This window comes from Stegostoma tigrinum, chromosome 16 (assembly GCF_030684315.1).
Source record: "Stegostoma tigrinum isolate sSteTig4 chromosome 16, sSteTig4.hap1, whole genome shotgun sequence".
In the NCBI taxonomy this organism is placed as follows: Eukaryota; Metazoa; Chordata; class Chondrichthyes; order Orectolobiformes; family Stegostomatidae; genus Stegostoma; species Stegostoma tigrinum.
In genome coordinates, this window is record NC_081369.1 from 33,466,128 (window position 1) to 33,486,771 (window position 20,644).

The window sequence follows — 20,644 nt, forward strand, 5'->3', positions numbered from 1 at the left end:
CTCCCCTGATCCTCCAACTGCAGTGTTTAGAATAATATTGTTTTGTGGTGAATAGTCAGAAAGAGATGAACTATTCAGAGGTTTACAAAATTAATATACTATTTATGCTTATTTTAAAACACCTCTTTGGAGTTCAAAGACATTCACTGCCGCTTTATCTCTTATTGCCATTATGAGAATGGAATCAATACCTAGACATCAACAGGGTTCCTTGGCAGATGTCATTATAAAAAATGTGGTGTAAGGTCATTTTTGTAAATAATATTTAAAATAGGATGTCACTAATTATGACGGAAACCTTACCCAGCTGCCTGTTGCCCAGGGCACATCTTCCCTGGTCTGTTGATGCTGGTGCATTATGTCCAGGTTTTGCATTTGCATAGTTAGTTTTAATGGTGTCTCCAGGATAATTAAAATTTGTGATCAGAGCTGATTAAAGGGGCTCAAGAATTTACTAGTTTTCATGGTAAGAAACAAATTATTCTATGCTGTTATTACAGAAAAAGTTCCTGAATAAAAACAAAGCACTTGGTGAAACTAAGAGACCCAGACATAAGGACTGGTAACCGCCTGTAATTAAGAAGCCCTTCATTTAAACTTTAGAGGTTTTAAATGAACAGGATGACAACTGTTTCAGAGGCAACTGTTAAAATACAGTCATGGTATTTAATGCATTATTGGAATACAGTATCCTGAAATTTCCCTGAGAGACCATTATTAAAGTACCATGTTGATATACTCAAAGTATAAAAAATGAACAGCATTACTTGGAAGACAGAAGTGTTCCTAACTTTTCCTATTGCTTTGTGTTTAGTATTCAGATTCTAATGTGACATTATCTGCAGGTTCTTTTTCTGGCTCTGCAGGCCATGAAAAATTAAATCTTAATCCGTTTACCCGGAGACCTTGTTTTTTTAGTGTAACAGAAAGAAAACAAAAAGTGCTAATAATAATCACCAGGTTAGGCAGCATTTGTGGAGAAAGGATAAGAGTTAATGGGATGGGTGCTCCCCATGATTCAAGAGCTATCTGAGGTTTTCTGGAGGTGGGCAGGGAGACATAAGTAGACATGGAACAGTTGGTCATTTCAGGGTCTCAACTTGCCACTGCTGGTATTTTAAAATAGCACGGAGGTCAAGTGACAAGCCTGATTGCTCTGGCTATGTCAGCTGGTGTCAGTAAGGATTGGGAATGATGGTGGGGAGAGGAGACTCATCCTTTGGACAACCTCTGGGTCCATTGGAGACTAGCTCCCAATACTGTTCATCAACCAGGTCATTCCCCACTTCATTCTCATGACATATAGTCTCTTGAACTGGCCAGCACACCGAGACTCCTGTCTCCACACTGGGCTCCTGAGCATGTTGGGATTGACTTTAGTCCAGCAGTGGCCGCCAGATCCATCAGCCGCTATGAGAATGAAAGACTTTCATGCCCTGTATGGCTGGTTTTCATTCCAAGATAAGGGTAGATGTCTTGTCCTAAAGCAATTTACACTCCTTCAACAGTTAATTGGGATGGTGAACATTCACACCCTCTCCCCTCTCAATTTTGTTTTGCTCAGGCAGTTGACCAGAGATCATGGCTCCCCGTAACATCCCACTCAATGTTTCAGGCCAATGATATTTCTTCAGCACTCAGTAGCATCTGTCTGAAATGTTAACGCTGTTTCTCTCTCCACAGAAGCTGCCAAATCTGTTGAGTATTTCCAGCATTTTTTGCTTTTTGTTTCGGAATTCCAGCAACATCCATATATTGCTTTTGTATTAGTTAATGTAACAATCTTATACTCTCAGTTGTTTTTATTTGAAGGTAACCTTGCTTAATTATTCAAATGACATGTAGAGATGCATGGTGACAGCAACAGGAATATGCTATTTAATCATGCACAAATCCTAGCTTTTTGGTAAAATTATGAGGTTGAATTATCTGAACTCATCATCTACAAAGTTAAAACATAATATGCATTACAAAGGTATGTAATTTGCATTACAAACATGGAATATCACAGTCTATTAATACAACCAATGATTATTGTTCATAATTAGTTCACCATAAAATCTATCATTCCCTGAAGCAAATTTTAATTATTCATATAAACCTACGGACCCACTAGGTCAATCAGCTCTCAGTATTACCTTATAAAGTCCTTGGTTGAATTATCATCTGAGTGCGAGGATATGCTTGTAACTGGTATACAGAAAGACCTTTTCTCTCTCAAATTGGTGTAACTATACAGGCAGAAATGATACAGTCTAATTTGTCTGTTAAAAAAAACTTATCACTCAAGCCATGTAGTGTTCACATTAACACTACAGAAGCTTTGCTCAATTATTGCTTTTCTGTACCCAATCCTTTTCTGTTCTCTTTGTGGCAAACCAGAAACCTCTTATTTGTTTCTGGCTCATTTAAAAGGTAAAAAATAAATAAATGGGCTTAACTTACCAAATTATTTCCCTGGCAGTTATGTTTAATCTTTACATTCGTAAGTCAAAAGTTGTCCTTAAGAAGATTGGACCGGTATCAGTTGGTGTAGCCCAAACCCTGCAACTTATTGTAACCACATAAGGTTTACGCTACAAACACAGAGAATTCTGGAGAAACTCAGCAAGTCCGATAGCATCGGCCGAAAGCGAAACGGAGTTAACAAATGGAGTCTGGGATGACTCTTCTACTTCAGAAGTTTGTATGCTTGGTCATTTGCCTTGTTACATTTCTTAATGACAGTTCTTAATGACAGACTGACAGTTTACTGTGACTGAAGCACATCAGTGTCCTGTGTAGAATAGTGTCCTGATTTCGACTATATTCCAGGTCACCTTTGAGAAAAGGCAAGGAATCTCCTCAAACAGAAGATGAAACAAATGGTCACTGAATATTCCAGCACCTCTTTTCTTCCTGTCAGGTTAGCAGTGGTCTAAAATCAGGTTTGGTACCCTTACCAGCTATGGATGCATTATATATCTTAGTGCAGAGCTGATACTGTTTTCCATGTGTGCCACAAATTTATTTACAAGCATTTTTAAAAATATCTCTGCAATCGCAGAATGTCTGTATATGCTTATCCCTGTTCTAGCTTCTTGTAGCTTCTGTGGTGACTGTTTATTTTGCAAGACTCCTCACACTAATTTAATAAATCAAGCACAGTGAACATAAATCAGTTGCCGGGTTCACATAATAAAACATGGAACAATTGAACGCTACACAGATAACCATATGAACATTTAATTCAAAAGGGGATATAAAAATAGTCAGGAGTTAGTTAGTTCATCTGTGATTTTTTTCTGTGTGAAACTCCCATGTAAAATAATCCACTCCTCGTGTCTGCTGTACTTAAAATACATTATAAAGATCCAAGTACCGCATCAGATCATTAATGAGTAAATTTTCACTTTATGCTTTTTGCTTAGGTCATGCATATTTTTCCTTTTTAAAACATTTCCAGCTTGCTATGTGATGAAAAGTGTCGGGTCCATATTGAAGCAGCAATGGAAGAATCAAATTTCATAGAGAGACCTCAAAACAGAAAAGCTCAAAAATAGAGTAACAAAAATGTTAAAATAAAACTAAACGAAATTTGGTATTGGTGTATTGTGTATTCCCATCATTTTGTTGTTATTACAAAATAAGGAGCTATTAAATTGTCTGAATGTGTACCAGGTACAATCACAATCACAATATCATCAAAATTGTTTATCTGATTATAAAACGCCATTGTGGTACATTTCATTATATTGCAGTCCCCCGGTACATGTCATATGATGCTATACTTTACATTTGTTTACATCATGGTCAAACAGACAAGCTCACTCTTGGGAAGGTGGTGACATGGAGATAAATGTAACAGGTCAAGAAATCCAGAAACATTCTCTTCATATTCCATCCTGCAACAAGGCCTCAGGATTTTCTCTGCTTCAATCAGATTGCCTCATATTCTACTAAACTTCATCAGATCTTAGCTTAATCTATCCAATCATGCCTCATAAGGCAACCTGCCCCTTCAAGGTAGTAATCTACTCAACCCTCTTTGAACTGCCTTCAAAGCATTAACATTCTTCCTTAAAAAAGGTGACTGATACTATATCCAGTACTCCAGACGTGGTCTGTGTAACCGCATAACTAAAGAGTAATCTCTGTACTTTTGCATTCAATTCCCCTTGTGATAAATGATAATATTTAATTAATTTTCCTAATTACTTGCTGTAACTGCATACTATCTTTTTGTAATTCATACACAAGAGCACTCAGATCCCTTTGACTTCTCAGAACTCTAGATTTAGGTAATATGCTTTTTTGAATTCTTCCTACAAATGGACAAATTTTCATTTTCCCACATTATTCTTCATTTGCCAGAATACTGCACATTCATTTAACCCAGTTATTATCTTATTTTTAGTCTCTTTATGTGCTGTACACAACTTAATTTCCTACCTATTTTTGTGTCATCAGCAAATTTGACAAACACCTTTTGTCCCTTCATCCAAGTCATTTGTGTAAATTGTAAACAATTGAGGTCCCAAAGCCAATCCCTTTGCCATACCATTATTCCATCTTGCCAACCTGAGAAAGATCCATTTATGCCTAATCTGTGCTTTCTGTTAACAACACAACTATTGCTCAAACGAGATAGCAAAGTATGAAGCTGGATGAACACAGGAGGCCAAGTAGCATCTCAAGAGCACAAAAGCAGACGTTTTGGGCCTAGACTCCAAATGATGAAGGGTCTAGGCCCGAAACGTCAGCTTTTGTGCTCCTAAGATGCTGCTTGGCCTGCTGTGTTCATCCAGCTTCACACTTTGTTTTCTTGGATTCTCCAGCATCTGCAGTTCCCATTATCTCTTATTGCTCAAACGAGATTTCTCTTTCACCAACTGTGTTGACTCTACCTGCTTACCCGGGATCCAAGTGTCCTCCTATAAAGGCGAAGGCAAATGTCAATTTAACTGGCCTTTAGTTCCAGGTTTCTATCTCCCCAACTTTTTCAATAAAGGACTTATATTCACTATTTTCCAATTTAATGGTACAATCTAGGGAATTTTGGAAAATTAAAACTAATGCACCAGCTATCTCACCAGCTACGTCTTTTAAGACCCTGGGACAAAGGACAACAAGATGCAAGTAGTTGTTAGCCCATAGCTCTTCCAATTTACTCAGTGTCACTTCTGATTGTGATTTTCTTGAGATTCCCCTTCCATTTACTGATTTATTGCTGTTTTGGAATGTTACTTGTATCCTCTACAGTGAAGATTAATAAGAAGGGTCTAGGCCTGAAACGTCGGCTTTCCTGCTCCTCTGATGCTGCTTGGCCAGCTGTGTCATCCAGTTCTACACCTTGTTATGCTCAATTCATCTGCCATTCCATTATTTTTCATTATTAATTTTCCAGTCTCACTTTCTATCAGACATATGTTCACTTGTTATTGTTTTACTTCTTTGAATATCTATTTTTATATTTCCTCTTTATTAATTTTAGGCCATCCTTTGCTTTTTTAGCATTCTGGCCTCTTTAATTCATGTCATTGAGGGGAAATATTTGTCAATCTTACCTGGTCTGGCCTGCATGCAACTCTAGATCCATGATAACGTGATTGACCCTTAATGGCCCTTTTGGCATTTATGGATAGATAATAAATACTGGCCTAGCCAGCAACATCCACATCCAATGAACAAATAAAAACAAACTCTTTTCTGAAATATTGCTCAGCACCTGCTTGTGGCTTATATAAAAACGGCAGTGATAGTTTAAGGACAGTGCTCCTTCCTTACATTGGATAGACATTTATTTATGTTAAAAGTCAGATTTGTTGTGACTATGGAATTACATTTCAAGCAACTCCCCCCTTGGTGGATGTAACAGCAATATTATGAAAAACCTTTTCTCATCATGAGTATTTAGGATTTGTCTGAGTGTATGGTGAGGCATGATAAATCAAAAGGGTTTAATAGGGAATTGGATTATTACCTGAAATGGAAGAATTTGCAGAGTTAGAGGAAGGAGGCATGGATGTGGCACTGGAGACTCCTTTTGGAGAACTGACACAGACACCATGTGCTGAAGGACCTCCACCTTATCTGAAATCATTCTGTGATTCTGCGCTCAGGCTACAGTCGTCATTTGGGATTGGGCCAGTGTAAAGTAACTTAAGATAATGGTGGCATGGTAATCACATTAGTAAATCAGAGGGCTAGGTTAATGTCATAGCAACACAGGTTGAAGTGGCAGCTGGTGGAAGTTATGTAATTAATCCTAGTAATGGTCACCATGGCAACTATCACTGATGTAAAAATCCATCTGGTTCGCCAATGGTCTTCAGAGGGAAAATTCTGCCATCCTTATCCTATATGTGACTCCAGACCTACGGCAATGTATTTGACTCTTAACTGCCCTTTGAAACCACTCAGTTTAAGAGAGTGAGCAACTTTGCTGGCTTTGCCCACAGTATCCACATTCCATATGAGCAAAAGGATAGTATGACACCTTTGTATTAATGGAGCAATGTGTTGTAGAAAGGGTATCATCATCATAGAGTTATACAGCACAGAAACAGGTCCTTCAGTCCAACCAGCCCATGCCAAACTTAATCCCAAACTAAACTAGTCCTACCTGCCTGCTCCTGGCCCATATCCCTCCAAACTTTTCCTATTCATGTACCTACCTAAGTGTCTTCTAAATGTTGCAATGGTGCCTATCTTCACCACTTCCTCAGGAAGTTCATTCCAGATGTGAACCACACTGTGAGTAAAAAAAATTTGACTCCTCACGTATTTTTTAAAATCTCTCTCCTCTCACATTAAAAATGTGCCCTTCCAGGCTTGAAATCCTCCATCTTAGGGAAAAGACACCTGCCATTAATCCTATCTATACACCTCACGATTGTACAAACCTCTGTAAGGTCACCTCTCAACCTCCTATGGCCCAGTGAAAAAAGCCCCAGCCTATCCAGCCTTTCTTTATAACTCAAACCTTCTATACCTGGCAACATAATGGCACTGATAGTTCCTCTAAACACTTCAGAGGCAGATTTGTCATTTTGTTGTAATGTTGCCCAACAAAAAGAAAGTATAGTTTGGACAAGAAGTAATCCATCTAAACTGTGCTTTCCTTTTAATAGCAATAACACATTTTAAAACAAAATATCAACGTCATTTAAAATTCATCAATTGCTCCACCCTTCCAGCATTTTTTACTCTGTGTACAGTTTATGAAAACTTTCACTTGTGGACCAATAATATTAATATTGATATATATGTGGATATAAACCATGTTTGACATAAATATGAACATCAGGTTGTGAGTAGATTTGATAACATGTTTTTACTGGCTGTATGCTGTTCTACGTCTTCAACATCTGAATGCATGAGCAACACTCTGATTGGCTCCTATTAAGTTCTCAGTTTCTTTCTTGGCAATGTTCTCTTCTCCTCTTCTGTTGGCTACAGTTTCATAGCTGTATGTTGCCTTTGAAAACTCAGTTCAAGTTCTCAGTTCACCCACAAGGTTTGTTGGTGGATGTCAGCAGGTAGTTAATACAGCCAAGTTACTGCCTCCCCACAGTTGAAGTTCACAGTTTCCAGTTAAAGTCACTGGGCTATGTTCACAAGCTAGCTCTTCTGGCCAGTGGTACTCTGTATAAACCCAGTAGCACAAAAGCCAAATATTGGACAAACCCAAAAACAGAAAATGCTGGAAATGCTGTGTACATCAAGCAGATCTGTGAAGAGAACTCAAGATCACTCTTCCCAAGGTATACTTGACCTGCTCAGTATTTCCATCGATCTGATGTTTTTATTGTACAATTCCAGCATCTGCAATATTTTAATTTTGTATTAATGCCAAATATTGTCCCCTGGCCTCGATTAATCCTGGCTTTCAGAGAGAATTGGTTAAGTGGTGAGAAGGACCAAAACTGCAGGGCTTTGGGGAAAGGGTGTTTAACTAAATTGCTTATTGCAGACAAGTGGCACAGGCTCAACAAGCCAAATGGCCTCTTGCTGCCCCATACCAATTGATTCTAGATAACACAGTGCTGGGATCGCACAGATCCTGGGATTACATTAGTCTTTGTGACTCTGAAAATCATTGGAAATCAGGGTAAGGTGGAGAGTGGGTTGTGGTCAGATACTACCAGTTTATAACACTTAATAAAGTTAATGACAGTGAATTGGACTGAATGACACTGGATGGTATAGGCGTTGAGTTGTTGAGGAGGAATTAGAGTGAATAATATAAAACTAGCTACTTTTTCATGAATATTATCGTACTAACCGCAACTACTATTGATTCTGTGGCAATTTTCTTTTCCATGATAAAGTTTGAACAACTAGGCAATAAATCCATCCTTGCCATCTCCCCTTCACCAGCAGTCTCCATTAAACTCTGATCAAGGAAACAGTTGCTGAATCCTTCACAATCAGACGTTTGAAAGCCAGTGGCACTTTATTATTTACAAAACTTTTTGTCATGTGTTTTCCCACTGACTAGTTCTGAGAATTGTTTTTCTTTCATTTTAACTTTCTACACTACTTTTGTGCCCCTTCTCTGACTGTAAGTTGTTTTTGAGTCTGCTGTCATTTTGGTTTTGTGAGCCCTTTGTTCAAGCCTTGTCTTCTCTTACTTATATTGTTCCCTTGCTTTGGACTGACAGCCTTCATATCTTAACATCTGCTTTGCTTTTTGTCCTCGTAATCCTAATTAATTGGAGAGACCATTTTAAGTAGATTAACAAAAGCCTTGCTAAAGTGCGGTTTTCTTTATGTGTCGTGAAACTACAGATGGGGCATATTTGACGAACTTTAAATGTTTAAGCTGGAAATTATATACATTTGGTACCAGGCATGTGATGAACCTGATTCCAACTGTGTAAACAGTATTAACCCTACAGATGGGTGACCCCTGGGTGAACTTCTCAAGTCAATTATTCAGCAGCAGCTTTCATCTGCGCTGTAGCTGAAATTTCTTTTATTCCCACAAGGTGGCCCTATAGACCATTTGTAAAGGAAGTCGGCCCTGACACATGAAACACAACGATCGACGACTGTAATCTTAAGGAAAAATTATCTGCAAATGTGTTGCAAATGTTTTATTATGTATTTGTGTATATTAGTGCACTGCATAGTGCATTCAACATCCATGGATGAATCTGAGGGCATGCTCCATCGCATTACATTTGTACCCTGACAGAAAATAATGTCTTTTTAACTCCATTAGTGTCAACTCCCATCAGAAAGCATAGTGCCTGATACTAATAGTGTTAAAAAAGACTCACAGAAAAGCCCTTATAAAATTACTGGATAAATATGATTCTCAAAATTCCAGAGAAAGACATTGGTATTAAGAAATCATTGACCTGTCCAATATTTTTGAATGTATGTTATGTGGATTATAGAAGGGTCTAATCTGAGTGAATTCCTAGCAGTTTTACATAGTGCTTTGCTTCTAATGGCAAATACTAAAAATGCAAGATAAGACGATGCTGTTATACTTTAATACAATAACCAAGCACAATATAATACACAAGTCTCACAATCTGTGCAGATGGAAAACTATCTGAAATGCAGCATGATTCTCAGTTAAGCCTAAAATTGACACATGCATTTCAATTTGCAAAATTCCTAGAACAAACAACAATGAACTCTGGATAATTTGAGAATGATGGTGTGATCTTAAAGGTCACATTTACCTTGCCTGCAGAATATTAAGGCATATTTCCAATCCTACAAAACAGTGGCCTTGGGTTTCACAGTGAGAGAGGCTAGGGAGTATGGGAAGGGCAAAACCAGTAGTGGGCAGGAAATACAAAGTTGGGCAGGTGAATGTCATGCCAACCTTCACAGCAGGACCTTAATGAAGTAAAAAACTCCCACAGTCTCCTCAGATACCTGGCCAGATTTCTGATCAGTAGGAGGTGGCATTCTGGAATGATCTACAGCAGTCAGTGGGCTCTGAAGGTAATCAGGGATCATGTGGAGGGTGTCATTGTAATTGGTGAGGAGCTCAGAGATAGGGAGGCATTAGCATGTATGCCAGGTACTGGGATGATCTCCGATTCCTTCTGCAACACAAGCAGTGCTACAATAAGCACATTTCCTCTATAGGCCAGTCAGACCCTCATTCCATCGTCTTATTGCCAAGCTGCATACAATACTCAAATCCCTCTGATAGGAAGTTAATGATTCATCAAGGTGCCAAAGATATAATCAGGCTACGATTTCTGAATTTTAAGTAGAACCTCAGTTATCTTTAGCAAGATCGGGCCTCATCTAATTTGTACTTCAAATTTACGCCTCTAAGTCTCGACTACCTTAAATATTTCCTAACCAGCCTCATGCCTTCCACGCTATATATCAGCAACTCACACAAATCTCTACCTGGCACCAAACTTCACATATTTATTCTCATCCTATATTAATTTCTGGTTTGGTGATGAATCAGTTCAATAATTCTCATCCATACCCCCAAGTTCCTACATTGTCTCACCCCTCCATGTCCTTGTTATCTTCTTCAACACTACAACTCTGTAAGTGACTTCCTATGCATCCTGATTGTCATCATTCTATCTGAAGCAGCTTTCCTTCATCTGCTAAGGTCCTAAACTGTGGAATTCTATCCCTCATTCTCTTGGCTCATCTACCTTTTTTTCTTCCTTTGAAACGTTCCACAAAACTGCCCCTGATTGAGCTGTTAGTGCCGGTTCTAATATCTCTTGTAGCAGGTGTCAAATTTTGTTTGATGAAATGCCTTTGTAGCATCTCACAACATTTAATTATAAACATACTATCTAATGCCAGTTAATGTTGTTGACAATGTTGGTAAAATAGTGGCAGATCAATTTCAGTGTGGAGAAATGTGAAGTCATTCATTTTTGTGGGAAGAATCTGAACAGACAATGTAAAACAAAAGGCACAATTCTGAAGTGAGTAGAGGAGCTGACAGACTAGGCATGTACATGCATGAGTGTTGAAGGTTGCAGGACAGGCTGAGGGCAAAGTTAATAAAGCATACAGTAACCTATGCTGTAGTAACAGGATTAGAGTACAATAAGGGCAAGATAAAAGAGTTTATGCTGAACTTGCATAAGACACTAGTTTGGTTTCAGCCGGAGTGTTGCATTCAGTTCTGATTGCCACTCTTTGGAAAGATGTGAGGACATTGGAAAGAGTGCAGATGAGGTTTATGAGAATGGTTCCAGGAGGGAAGAATTTCAGGTCTAAAGGTAGATTTGAGCATTTAAACTTGTTTTCCTTAGAGAAGAAAGGCTGAGTGTAAATCTGAGAAAGATATTCATAACCATGGAGGGTTCAATTAGAGACAGCAAGGGTCTGTTCTCATGTAAAATTTGTGAAAAAGGTGAGTCCCAATTAAAAGTCATTGGCAAAAGAAGCAAAAGCGCTGGGAGAAAATGGCATTTTCACACATTAAATGGTTAAAGTCCGGAATGCACTACCTGAGCGCAAGGTGTAGACAGATTCAATTGAGATATTCAAAATGGTATTAGACTATTATTTCAGAAGGAGCAATGTGAAAGGAGAAACGTATAGAGTCATAACGCTCACACAAGACCCACAATGGGCTGAATAGCATCTTTGTGAGCTGTGATAATTCTATGATTTGCAGTCACTAAAATATGGCTGCCAGGAATAAAACATGAAATGGAGGTCCTGGTGTTGTTCTGGGGTGGACAAAGTCAGATGTCACATGGCACCAGCTTATAGGTTTATTTAAAATCGCAACCTTTTGGAGTGCAGCCGCTTCGCAAGTTACGATCAGGAGCTAACCCCTTCCACACAGCTGGGAAAGGAACTTTAAATGCCAGCCTACATGTAGTTGATTTACCGTACACGGTAGTATAGAAAAGTATTCTTGATAAGCTTCTGCTGCTTATGATTGCCTTATTGGGGGCAAGAGCTTGAGAATACGATTCCGTCTTCAAGGAGAGCAGTCAGAGGTCAAGTGCTGCCATTTCATAATTTCAAACTGTTTCTTGTGCAAGTGAAAGGGAATAAGAAAAAGCCTTATTCACACACGTCTAAAAGTGCTGAGCAGATTCTTTACTTTTCTGCATTAAAATATAGTCAGCAGATTAAATTCTGTGAAAGTCGACTGTCTATAGTATCCTGTGCAACACTGAATGGCAAGTGTAATCTGAAGGAGCACAGCACGGCGGCCTTTATACCTGCAGATGGTGCTGTGAGAAAAAAACAGTCCTATCTGCAATCAAGCCGTGTGCTTGAGTAGGAATACATAGTACTGCACCCACTTTACTTCGCACCGATCATGAATACTGACATTAAAACTACAGAACCAATATAGCACTGATAAAATTGTGAAAAAGTGTTCCTTACAAGCAGCCTGGCACAATTGCATATTCTTCAAGCCTGTGAGTGAGATGACGGCTGAGCCTCTGTTTTTTGCCCTACTGAGATAATTGAGGATCATAATGGTGGGAAAGGACTGCAGTCATCACTCGCTGTCTGTCAGGTATCAGTACTCATCTCCGTGTCATCTGTCACCATAGAAGCACTGTGTCATCTTTACTCAGCCTTCAGAGCCGCTGTTTCTCATCCTGTTCATTATCTTGTGCACAGACCAGCCCCCCTTTTGTAAATGCATCTTTTGTGACTCTCAATCTTCTGATTATGAATCGATGATCATGTGGTGTAAGAGAGATAGATGGCTTTTAGCTCCATCTTGTCTTCTCTAATTGTAAAATATTAGTTACATTAGACTCTGCTTTTTGATTAATGGAACTTATTTGGAGTGGCCTCTCCCAGCCTCTTCCCCCCCCCCCAACCCAAAGTCCTCCACTGACTTTCGAGAATGGAGTGATTTCAATTAAAGCAGACAAATAAGCCCTTCAGCTTCGAGATAGCTAAGCTATATGTATTGAATCCGCAGGGCCCACGAAGCTGCTGTTGATTTCTTATAGCAGAATCTTCAGTGACTGGATGGACACGCATGATTTAGTGGTTGCAGGTATAAATAAAATATGGAATATAATGAAGATCCAGTTTAAAAAATGATTACAGCTTTTTTTTCAGAACGGCATATAATATTGAGTGAAAACACAGTGTGCTAAGTTCTCACAATCAATCAGTTCAATTACAAAAGGTCTATTCACTGCGATGTGTCAAGGTTTATGTGTTGCACAGAAGAAGATAAAGTTAAACAGCTACAAACAATCAGGCAAAAATTCTTTTCATCAGTTTGAAAAGGCTTAAATTAGATCTGCCACTTAATGTTTAATTCGGGCGATAACACTTTTTAAAGGAGATTGGTAATAAGCTACGCGTGGCTCAAACAGGGCAATTTCGCATTTTGAGTATTGCTGTTTTCTTGAAGAGCAGTTTAACATGCAGGGAGAAGAATTTTTTTCTCATTTCGGTTTCAAGATTTTGCACAATGACTGCGTTGTGCCTTTAAATACACGCCATTGCTTTTAAGGAAACGAAGCATCACATGTTAACGCTTTCATCTTTAACAGCGCCCCTGACACGACAGGAGGGTGTTGTCCCGAAATTAATTTTTTATGAAATATCATGCAAAATAAAAAGGTATTGTTCATTGACCAAGATATCTGCTGACGGAATTAGCTGCCTTGTTAACATTATCTTGCAGAGACTGAGGACAAGGCGAGATTACCAGTTCTTTTGCCTCCCCATCACCACCTCTTACCCTTCATTGTTGTGAAGGAAGCAGCGTACACGTAGGTGTGTCGGGGTCCCAGTGCAGAATGAGTTAAATCAGATTATTGTAAAGCTGAGTGTATAAAATGGACCGAACCCTATTGCTTTATTTCTCTCTCTCCATAGTTTTTTTTCCAGGCTATCCTGAAGATAGAATTACTGTTTGTAAGCAGCTGAAAGTCATTAGTGGGACTGCAGTCTGTCAGGTGCTGGTGAAAATCTGCTGAAGCTGAATGGGTTCCTTTGCAGAGTGCTGGGAATTTGTCATGTGCTGATGAGCAGTTATAATAATATATGAGCAAATCACAAGCATTCTGCAAATTAATCAAATTTTTTTTACTCATCTCTGGGAGAGAGCGTTTTTTTTTGCAGCCCGGCATAGGTAAGGCAGTCTTTACTCACAGATGGCAGTGCTGGCATCAGATGGAATTTATATAACAGTAATTCTGACTTCCTGCCAGAAGTAGCCTGAGAGACACAGGGGAAATTGTGTGAGGGCGGTCATGTGGTTTCACAAAGGTTGTTGCGGTAAGTTTTAGGGGAAAAGCTTAAGATGTTTTTCTGTCTGCTCTTGTTGTTTTAGCCTGAAGGAACAAAATCTTGTTCAATCGTGCCACAGGCCAAATCCACTGTGTAGTTTTTTCTCTGAGTGTGTACCAAAACACTATGTTTCACAGCTGTTTGAACTCTTGGCACAAAGAACCATATGACTTCATGTCCTCACTCTTCCCTTACAAGGATTGGAGGAGGGAAAGTTCAAAAGGTTGTTGCTCTACACGCCGCAGGGTGGAGGAGACTTGCTGCTCAGGAAGTTATACTTCGCTCATTCACTTAAACTGATCTGTTTATCTCGACGTGGGGAATTTTGGGTAAAATGTGGGAAACTTGAACTCCTGCAGAACACTATATATCAAAGAGAAAAACTGCTGGCATGACAAATACATTCAGAAACAAGTCTAGCAATTAACTGAGCCACCGCTGTGTTTTAAAAACTGTGCAGAATACACACACACACACACACATATTTGGGGAGAACCAAATGAAGGTGTTGCAGTAACAAAGCACTGTGATGGGTGCATCATGGAGTCATATTACAAAAGGCTGCTCAGTTCTCAATGACATTTATGATTGAGAATTTCCTGCAATTCGTAGAATTTGCAAAGCAATGCTGAGCTCAGAGACCAACGAGTTCTATTCTGCAGAGTCTTGAATAGAGATGGCCTGAGTATTTTTGTTTTGTTGGTTCCAATTTTCCATATCGACGTAAGGAGACTATTTATTTGGGGTGGGGTGCGTTGTACACATTAGACAAACCGCAAAGAACTGTTTTACAATACATAAACTGTAAAGCATGAGGGTTTGCCAAACGTTTTCTTCTGGATTTTGAGAAGATGGAGAATCAGCTACGTTACATTAGAGAGTATCAGTAGACTGCAGTGTTTTGTATAATGTAAAGAGCTGCCCATTTGTTTTGGTTCACATGACTGCAGTGGAGTAAGTGGATTAGACTGAAACTTTACCATGCTTCATTGCAGCTGGTTGCAGACATCTGTCATTTTTCAGCTACGGCTTCAGTATCAGGCCACACAAAAAAAACCCCAGCAAAGTCTGACTCCTTTCATTTTCCACAGCCTCTTCTAAAATAATGCAATGGAGTCACAACTTTGTATTTCAAAGCAGGCCTTTCATTTAGATCTCTGTTGTTATCACTTGAAAGAAAGAAACTTCAATATCCTAACTTGGGTTTATTTTTTAGATAATCAAAAAAGAGATTTTAGAATTCTTATACGATGATTTTTCTAAAAAAAAATGATTGACATAAAATAGGCTGCAGACAGAGAATGCCAAAACTATGCCTTATGAGCAGAATGGTGTTGCTTACTCCTGTTAATGCCACTAATGTTTGGATCGGCATTGCGAGGCATCCATGCTCCAATATTTAACACCATAACTTATATTGTTAATATGGCTACTGTACAATAAACACTATTCTGCATTGGTTGAAGTGTATATGTAAAAATAATCTATACAACTTCTTTTCAATAAAATATAGAGGGGCTGAGCTAATGCCTGTATGTGAATTCAAGTGCTGGAAAGAATATGTTCTGCTTAACATTAATCAGAGAAGGTCAAAAATGAATATTGTGCGGTTGTTACTTTGTTTGTCAGCCATCACTCAACCTTTGGCTTCACGGTCATCATTTTAACTATAAGTCCATTTTTTTCGCTGAATGATGTTGTTTATGGAGAAGTCAGAAGGTTAAATTCAGTCTGTGAAGAACTCAAATTGGGTGTTGTCAATATGTAACTCAAATTGAAAATTATGTTACAGAATGGCTGTTTTCAATATGTGTAAACTTTATTTATTTTGATAGCCTATCAGGTATATTGAAGCAGACTTGGCTAATATACAAATATGTGGACAATTGTCTTGGGGCACTAGATGCATGATAAATAATCTAAGTTTGTCTAATATTTAGAAGTACACTACAGAAATTTGAAAGAAGTAGCATTGCGCCCATTTCAATAAGTTTATTTACAGTACAAACAAGCATTTTATTTTTCCCCAAAACAACTTTACAACGTTTTATTTTCACCTTAGGATCACATTTCCAAAATTTTGTACATTGAAATATCAGAAGAAGAAAGTTTAAGAAGAGTTGTACTGAAAAAAGTTCATGTGGCATCGAATAGCCCACTTTGGTCACCTTTTAAAGCCTGGTGATAGTACAGTCCGCTCCCATGCATTTCTTCTTCTCAACACAATACTTAAAAAAAGGACAATAGCGGAGCAGGAAAGCTGACACTCTGGGTCAGCACTCTTCTTCTGAAATGGGGATGTGGGGGACAGGAGCTGGGAAATATATAGAGACAAGGGGTGGGGCAGGGGAGGGTAGGTGGGATGGTGATAGGTGAATGCAGGTAGGGAGTGGTGCGGATTGGTCAGTGAGGTGGGAGGGGCGGATAGGTGGGAGAGAAGATGGACAGGTTGTGTCAGGTTAAGGAGGCAGGGATAAATGGGTTGGTTGGCCTGAGGCCAGGGTGGGATGATTTTAAATCTGGTGAATTCCATGTTTAGGCCATTAGGCAGCAGGCTCCCGAGGCAGAATATGAGATGTTGCTCCTCCTGTCTGTCTGTCTGTGTGTGTGGCGTTATTATGGCACTGGAGGAGGCCCAGGATGGACATGCCACCCAGGATTGGGAGGGGCAGTCAAAATGGTTGGCAAGTGAAAGGTATTGTTGTTGCATGCAGAGTCCAGAAGCTCTATGAAATGGTTTCTGAGTCTATGCTTGGGTATCACCGATGTAAAGGAGGCCACGTCGGGAGCAATGGATTCAGTAGCTCTGCAGTTCTTGTAATCTCTGAATACTTGAAAATGATTGTTTTAAAATAAGGTGCTTACATTTATTCATAAACAATTGAGTAATAAGACTTTAGTGCCTTCCTGTTTTATACTATATTTGACATGTTTCCTTTGCACTACAGTTCTATAACTAGACTGTTACCTTCTCTTGCATTACAGGTCACAGGCCTTTCCAGTGCAGATACTGCCCATACAGTGCCTCTCAGAAGGGGAACCTGAAGACTCATGTTATGTGTGTGCATCGCATGCCTTTTGACAACAGCCAGTACCCAGATCGCAGGTTCAAGCGCTCACGAGTTGAAATGGAAGCTCCTGGGATTTCAGAGGAAGCAGTTGTTGTGAAACCCGGGAGCTCTTGTGAACTGCCAGTGGAAACCAGTCAGGACCAAGAGTAATGCAGTGGAACAATATAAATACTTGCAATACATGTTTTTACAGAGCTTTTTTGATATGCATTCAGACTGAGCAAATGTTTATGGCATTCCAAGGAAAGAACATGTGAACTATATAGAAATAACACCCCAGTATTGTGATCCACAGGATAGAACATAAAAGCAGGAGATTCCAATCCTCCCAAATGGCTGCCAAACTGTTACCTAGCAACAAGTACTTCAAAACATCACAGGTGGGAGGATAAAGTGGTTCTAAAAGGTGGGAGGAGGTCATCAGTTACTTAAAAGCCGGACATTTAAAAGTTTAAAGTGGTCTTTGTCCAAAAATAATGCTCTTAACAGAAAAATGATACCATCTGAATGATTTAGCATTGCCTTGAAGATCTGGGGCTGTGTTTTCAGTGTTGAAAACACCTTTATAACATGACACCAGCTGCTGTCATTCGCTTAGCGTAGTAATGAGATGTGTTGGTAGACTGCCATGGTGCCAGTCTGACTGGAGCTGTCATTTGCAGAATAAAAATCAATTTGAGCGGTGTCGCAACTGCACTATACAAGAAATCTTAGACGGCCCATGAACTAGGGTCAGTAGTGACCTACAGTAAAGTGGGTTGGGATGTTACATCTTCATTTTTTTTTCGATTTGTAGCCAAATGCATCAATGGAAGAGAATGAAACACAAATCAAACATGTTAGCCATTTTTTTTGGTATCAGTTGGCAATGGAGGGAAGAAAGCATTTTTTTCTTTAATTAAAGGAATTTTCTTCTGTGGAGAAGTAGGTTATCAATAATCGAATAATAGGCAAGTTGGGGGATTTTGGGGAAGAGGGTGGGAGGTGGTGGCGGGGGCGAGTGTTACTGAGCACAGATCTGATTAAGTCTGACAGTAGAGGGCACTAGTGGGAAGTGGGCTGTTTGTAGCAAAGGATCAGCATGATTTTTACTTGAGCAGAATCCCCAAGAGCAACAATTTGCTAATTTTTGTAAAAGCTGAAAGTCAAAAAAAATGTTTCTCTTGAAATGTCATTGAATAGTAGAGAAGATGAAGAAGCCCAATCGTCTTAATTTCCTGCTCTGTGTGTATTAAAAAAGTTAATGTGTTCAGTCTTCTTCCTTTGTTTTATTTTGTAAAATAGAAACAATGGAACTTGTGACGTATTTTTATGAATTTTAGCTTTTGTACAATTCAGAATCTCCAGAGTTTAATTTCACCATAATATAGGAAGCTTTTGAGGAAATAGAGTTTGTGATGAATGACGTGATTATATCATTCTAGGAAAATGACGTATGAAGGTTTTTAGCAACACAAAATCAGCCCGAAAATTGAAATCAAGTAAGCTTATAGCCTTTGGAATCTTACTTCCTTCATCAAAAGCAAAACTGGTGCTTCTTCTTCCAATGGTAGACGAGTATTAGTGTATTCTGAAAAATAAGTCAGACTTAAAAAGTCAATATCTTTCCATGTAGGCTGGGAGCAGAAAGTAAATCCCAGGGCCTTAAAACTTCTGTTCTGCCTAAAGCAGTTTACAGTAATCAGAAACTGCAATCTATGACTTGTGTAAATAAGGAAAAAAAGCTTAGTACTAACCTGAGGTAAGGGTAAAATCTCAGGCTAAGAGAGAAGTAAGGTTTGCATATGCTGGCTACTAGGAAGTCAACCAACCGAAGCCACAGTTTAATTGAGGTCGCTAACTAAGACCTGTCTGGCGTATAGCAAGCTGGTTTTATTGTTTTCTAGTATAGTTCTCACTGCCTTACTTAAATCCAGATGATAAACTTAATGCAACTGTTTCTAAAGATCCCAGCAAGGGATCGAAATGTTATTAAACATTTCTGAACGACTGTAGTAAGCTTTAGGATATTAACTGCACTACTGTGTTTGGTGACTGTGTCAGTCGCTTGCTTGTGTGTGTGTGCGCGTGTGTGTGTGCGTGTGCGTGTGTATGCGTGCGTGTGTATGTGTGAGTGTGTGCCGCCTACAGTATCTTAGCAAACACATTCCATTCTTGCACTTTTGAAATCTTTCAGTATTCTTCTGTGTCTTTCAGCATTTCAGATGACAGGCAATAATTCTGTTTGTGACACTGGAAACATTTCCCTTTCTGTGACGTGTGCGTTGATTCCATTTAGTCAGGTGCTACTGTCCCTTTTTTTTTTCCACTGACGTAGACCTTTCCAGAACATTTGTAACTTGTAATACAAACAAGTGACAGCAGCAGTGATACATTGTCAGATTCTGAATAACATCATGCTTCACAAATCTAAACATGTCAACATTTCTCTGTACTTCTGTAGTGTGTGAAACTGGTCATGATATTGTCTACATTCCTAAATGAAGGAGTTCCTATCTTGGAGGAGATCTGAGATCAATAGAGTAGAGGATTTTGTTGCCTTGCTTGTAACAAGTAGATGACTTTGTATTTAAAGTTTATTCTTGGTCATTATTTATTATACATCAGTTGACAGAACTTTATTCTGGTATAGAAGTATAAAAGTTGTTTTTCAGCGATGACTGTTTTCTTTCCGCTGTTAGAAGCAAGATGTCTTTGAAGCAGTACAGTTTTATCCAGTGTTTTACGCAATAAAACCTCTACCTCTGAAAGAGCAGATTTCGCCTTCTTATTTTGTAATGTGCTTTTAAAACGTACCATTTTGTATTATTCAGAAGCCTTACTTTAGAGTGAATCCTGCAGAATTACTGCTTAGGGTTCTGTCTGAGCAAGCTATTGCAGAATATTGATAATGTTGTAACGCTGAAAGCCAAAATTGCATATATTTCCATTCAGAAGCATTCTGAATTCTTCAAACTTTTTTTTAGTATATATTTGGTGCAAATTTCTCAGCTCATGATATTCAGTAAATGATGAATCGTAATTTCCTGGTTTGAATTTCAGCCCAATATCTGTAATGTGTGCCAGTTTCTGCACTGAGCAGACTGGAGAAAATGGTATTCCCAAATTGGCTGGGTACCTCAGTTGTTTATGCCAGTACATGAAGGCATGTACAAATGCTGTCCCTGCAGTAGGGTTTATGGCAAAATGACTGCAGTCTACATTCTCATTCTCTTATACACTTTCCTGTTTTGTTGTTATGTAGAATAGGGGGTGTGCCTATTGGGAAGGTCATTCAAGCTGCTTAGTCTTTCGAAATTGTTTAAGTAGAATAAGAGTCCAAGATATTGTTCCACCACCTGAGACTGACC

At 38.9% G+C, this 20,644-nt stretch overlaps 1 protein-coding gene across 8 annotated transcripts in view; it reads left to right on the plus strand.

The window, feature by feature from the left end:
• Positions 1–20,044, plus strand: part of znf536 (zinc finger protein 536) — a 567,201-nt gene extending 547,157 nt beyond the window's left edge. For all 8 annotated transcript variants that reach the window (XM_048546813.2, XM_048546812.2, XM_059651688.1 and 5 more), the window contains one exon: positions 17,209–20,044. In XM_048546813.2, the coding sequence (XP_048402770.1) occupies positions 17,209–17,444 (236 nt within the window). In that variant the 3' untranslated portion in view covers positions 17,445–20,044. The remainder of the gene's footprint in view (positions 1–17,208) is intronic.
• Positions 20,045–20,644: the final 600 nt, after the last annotated feature.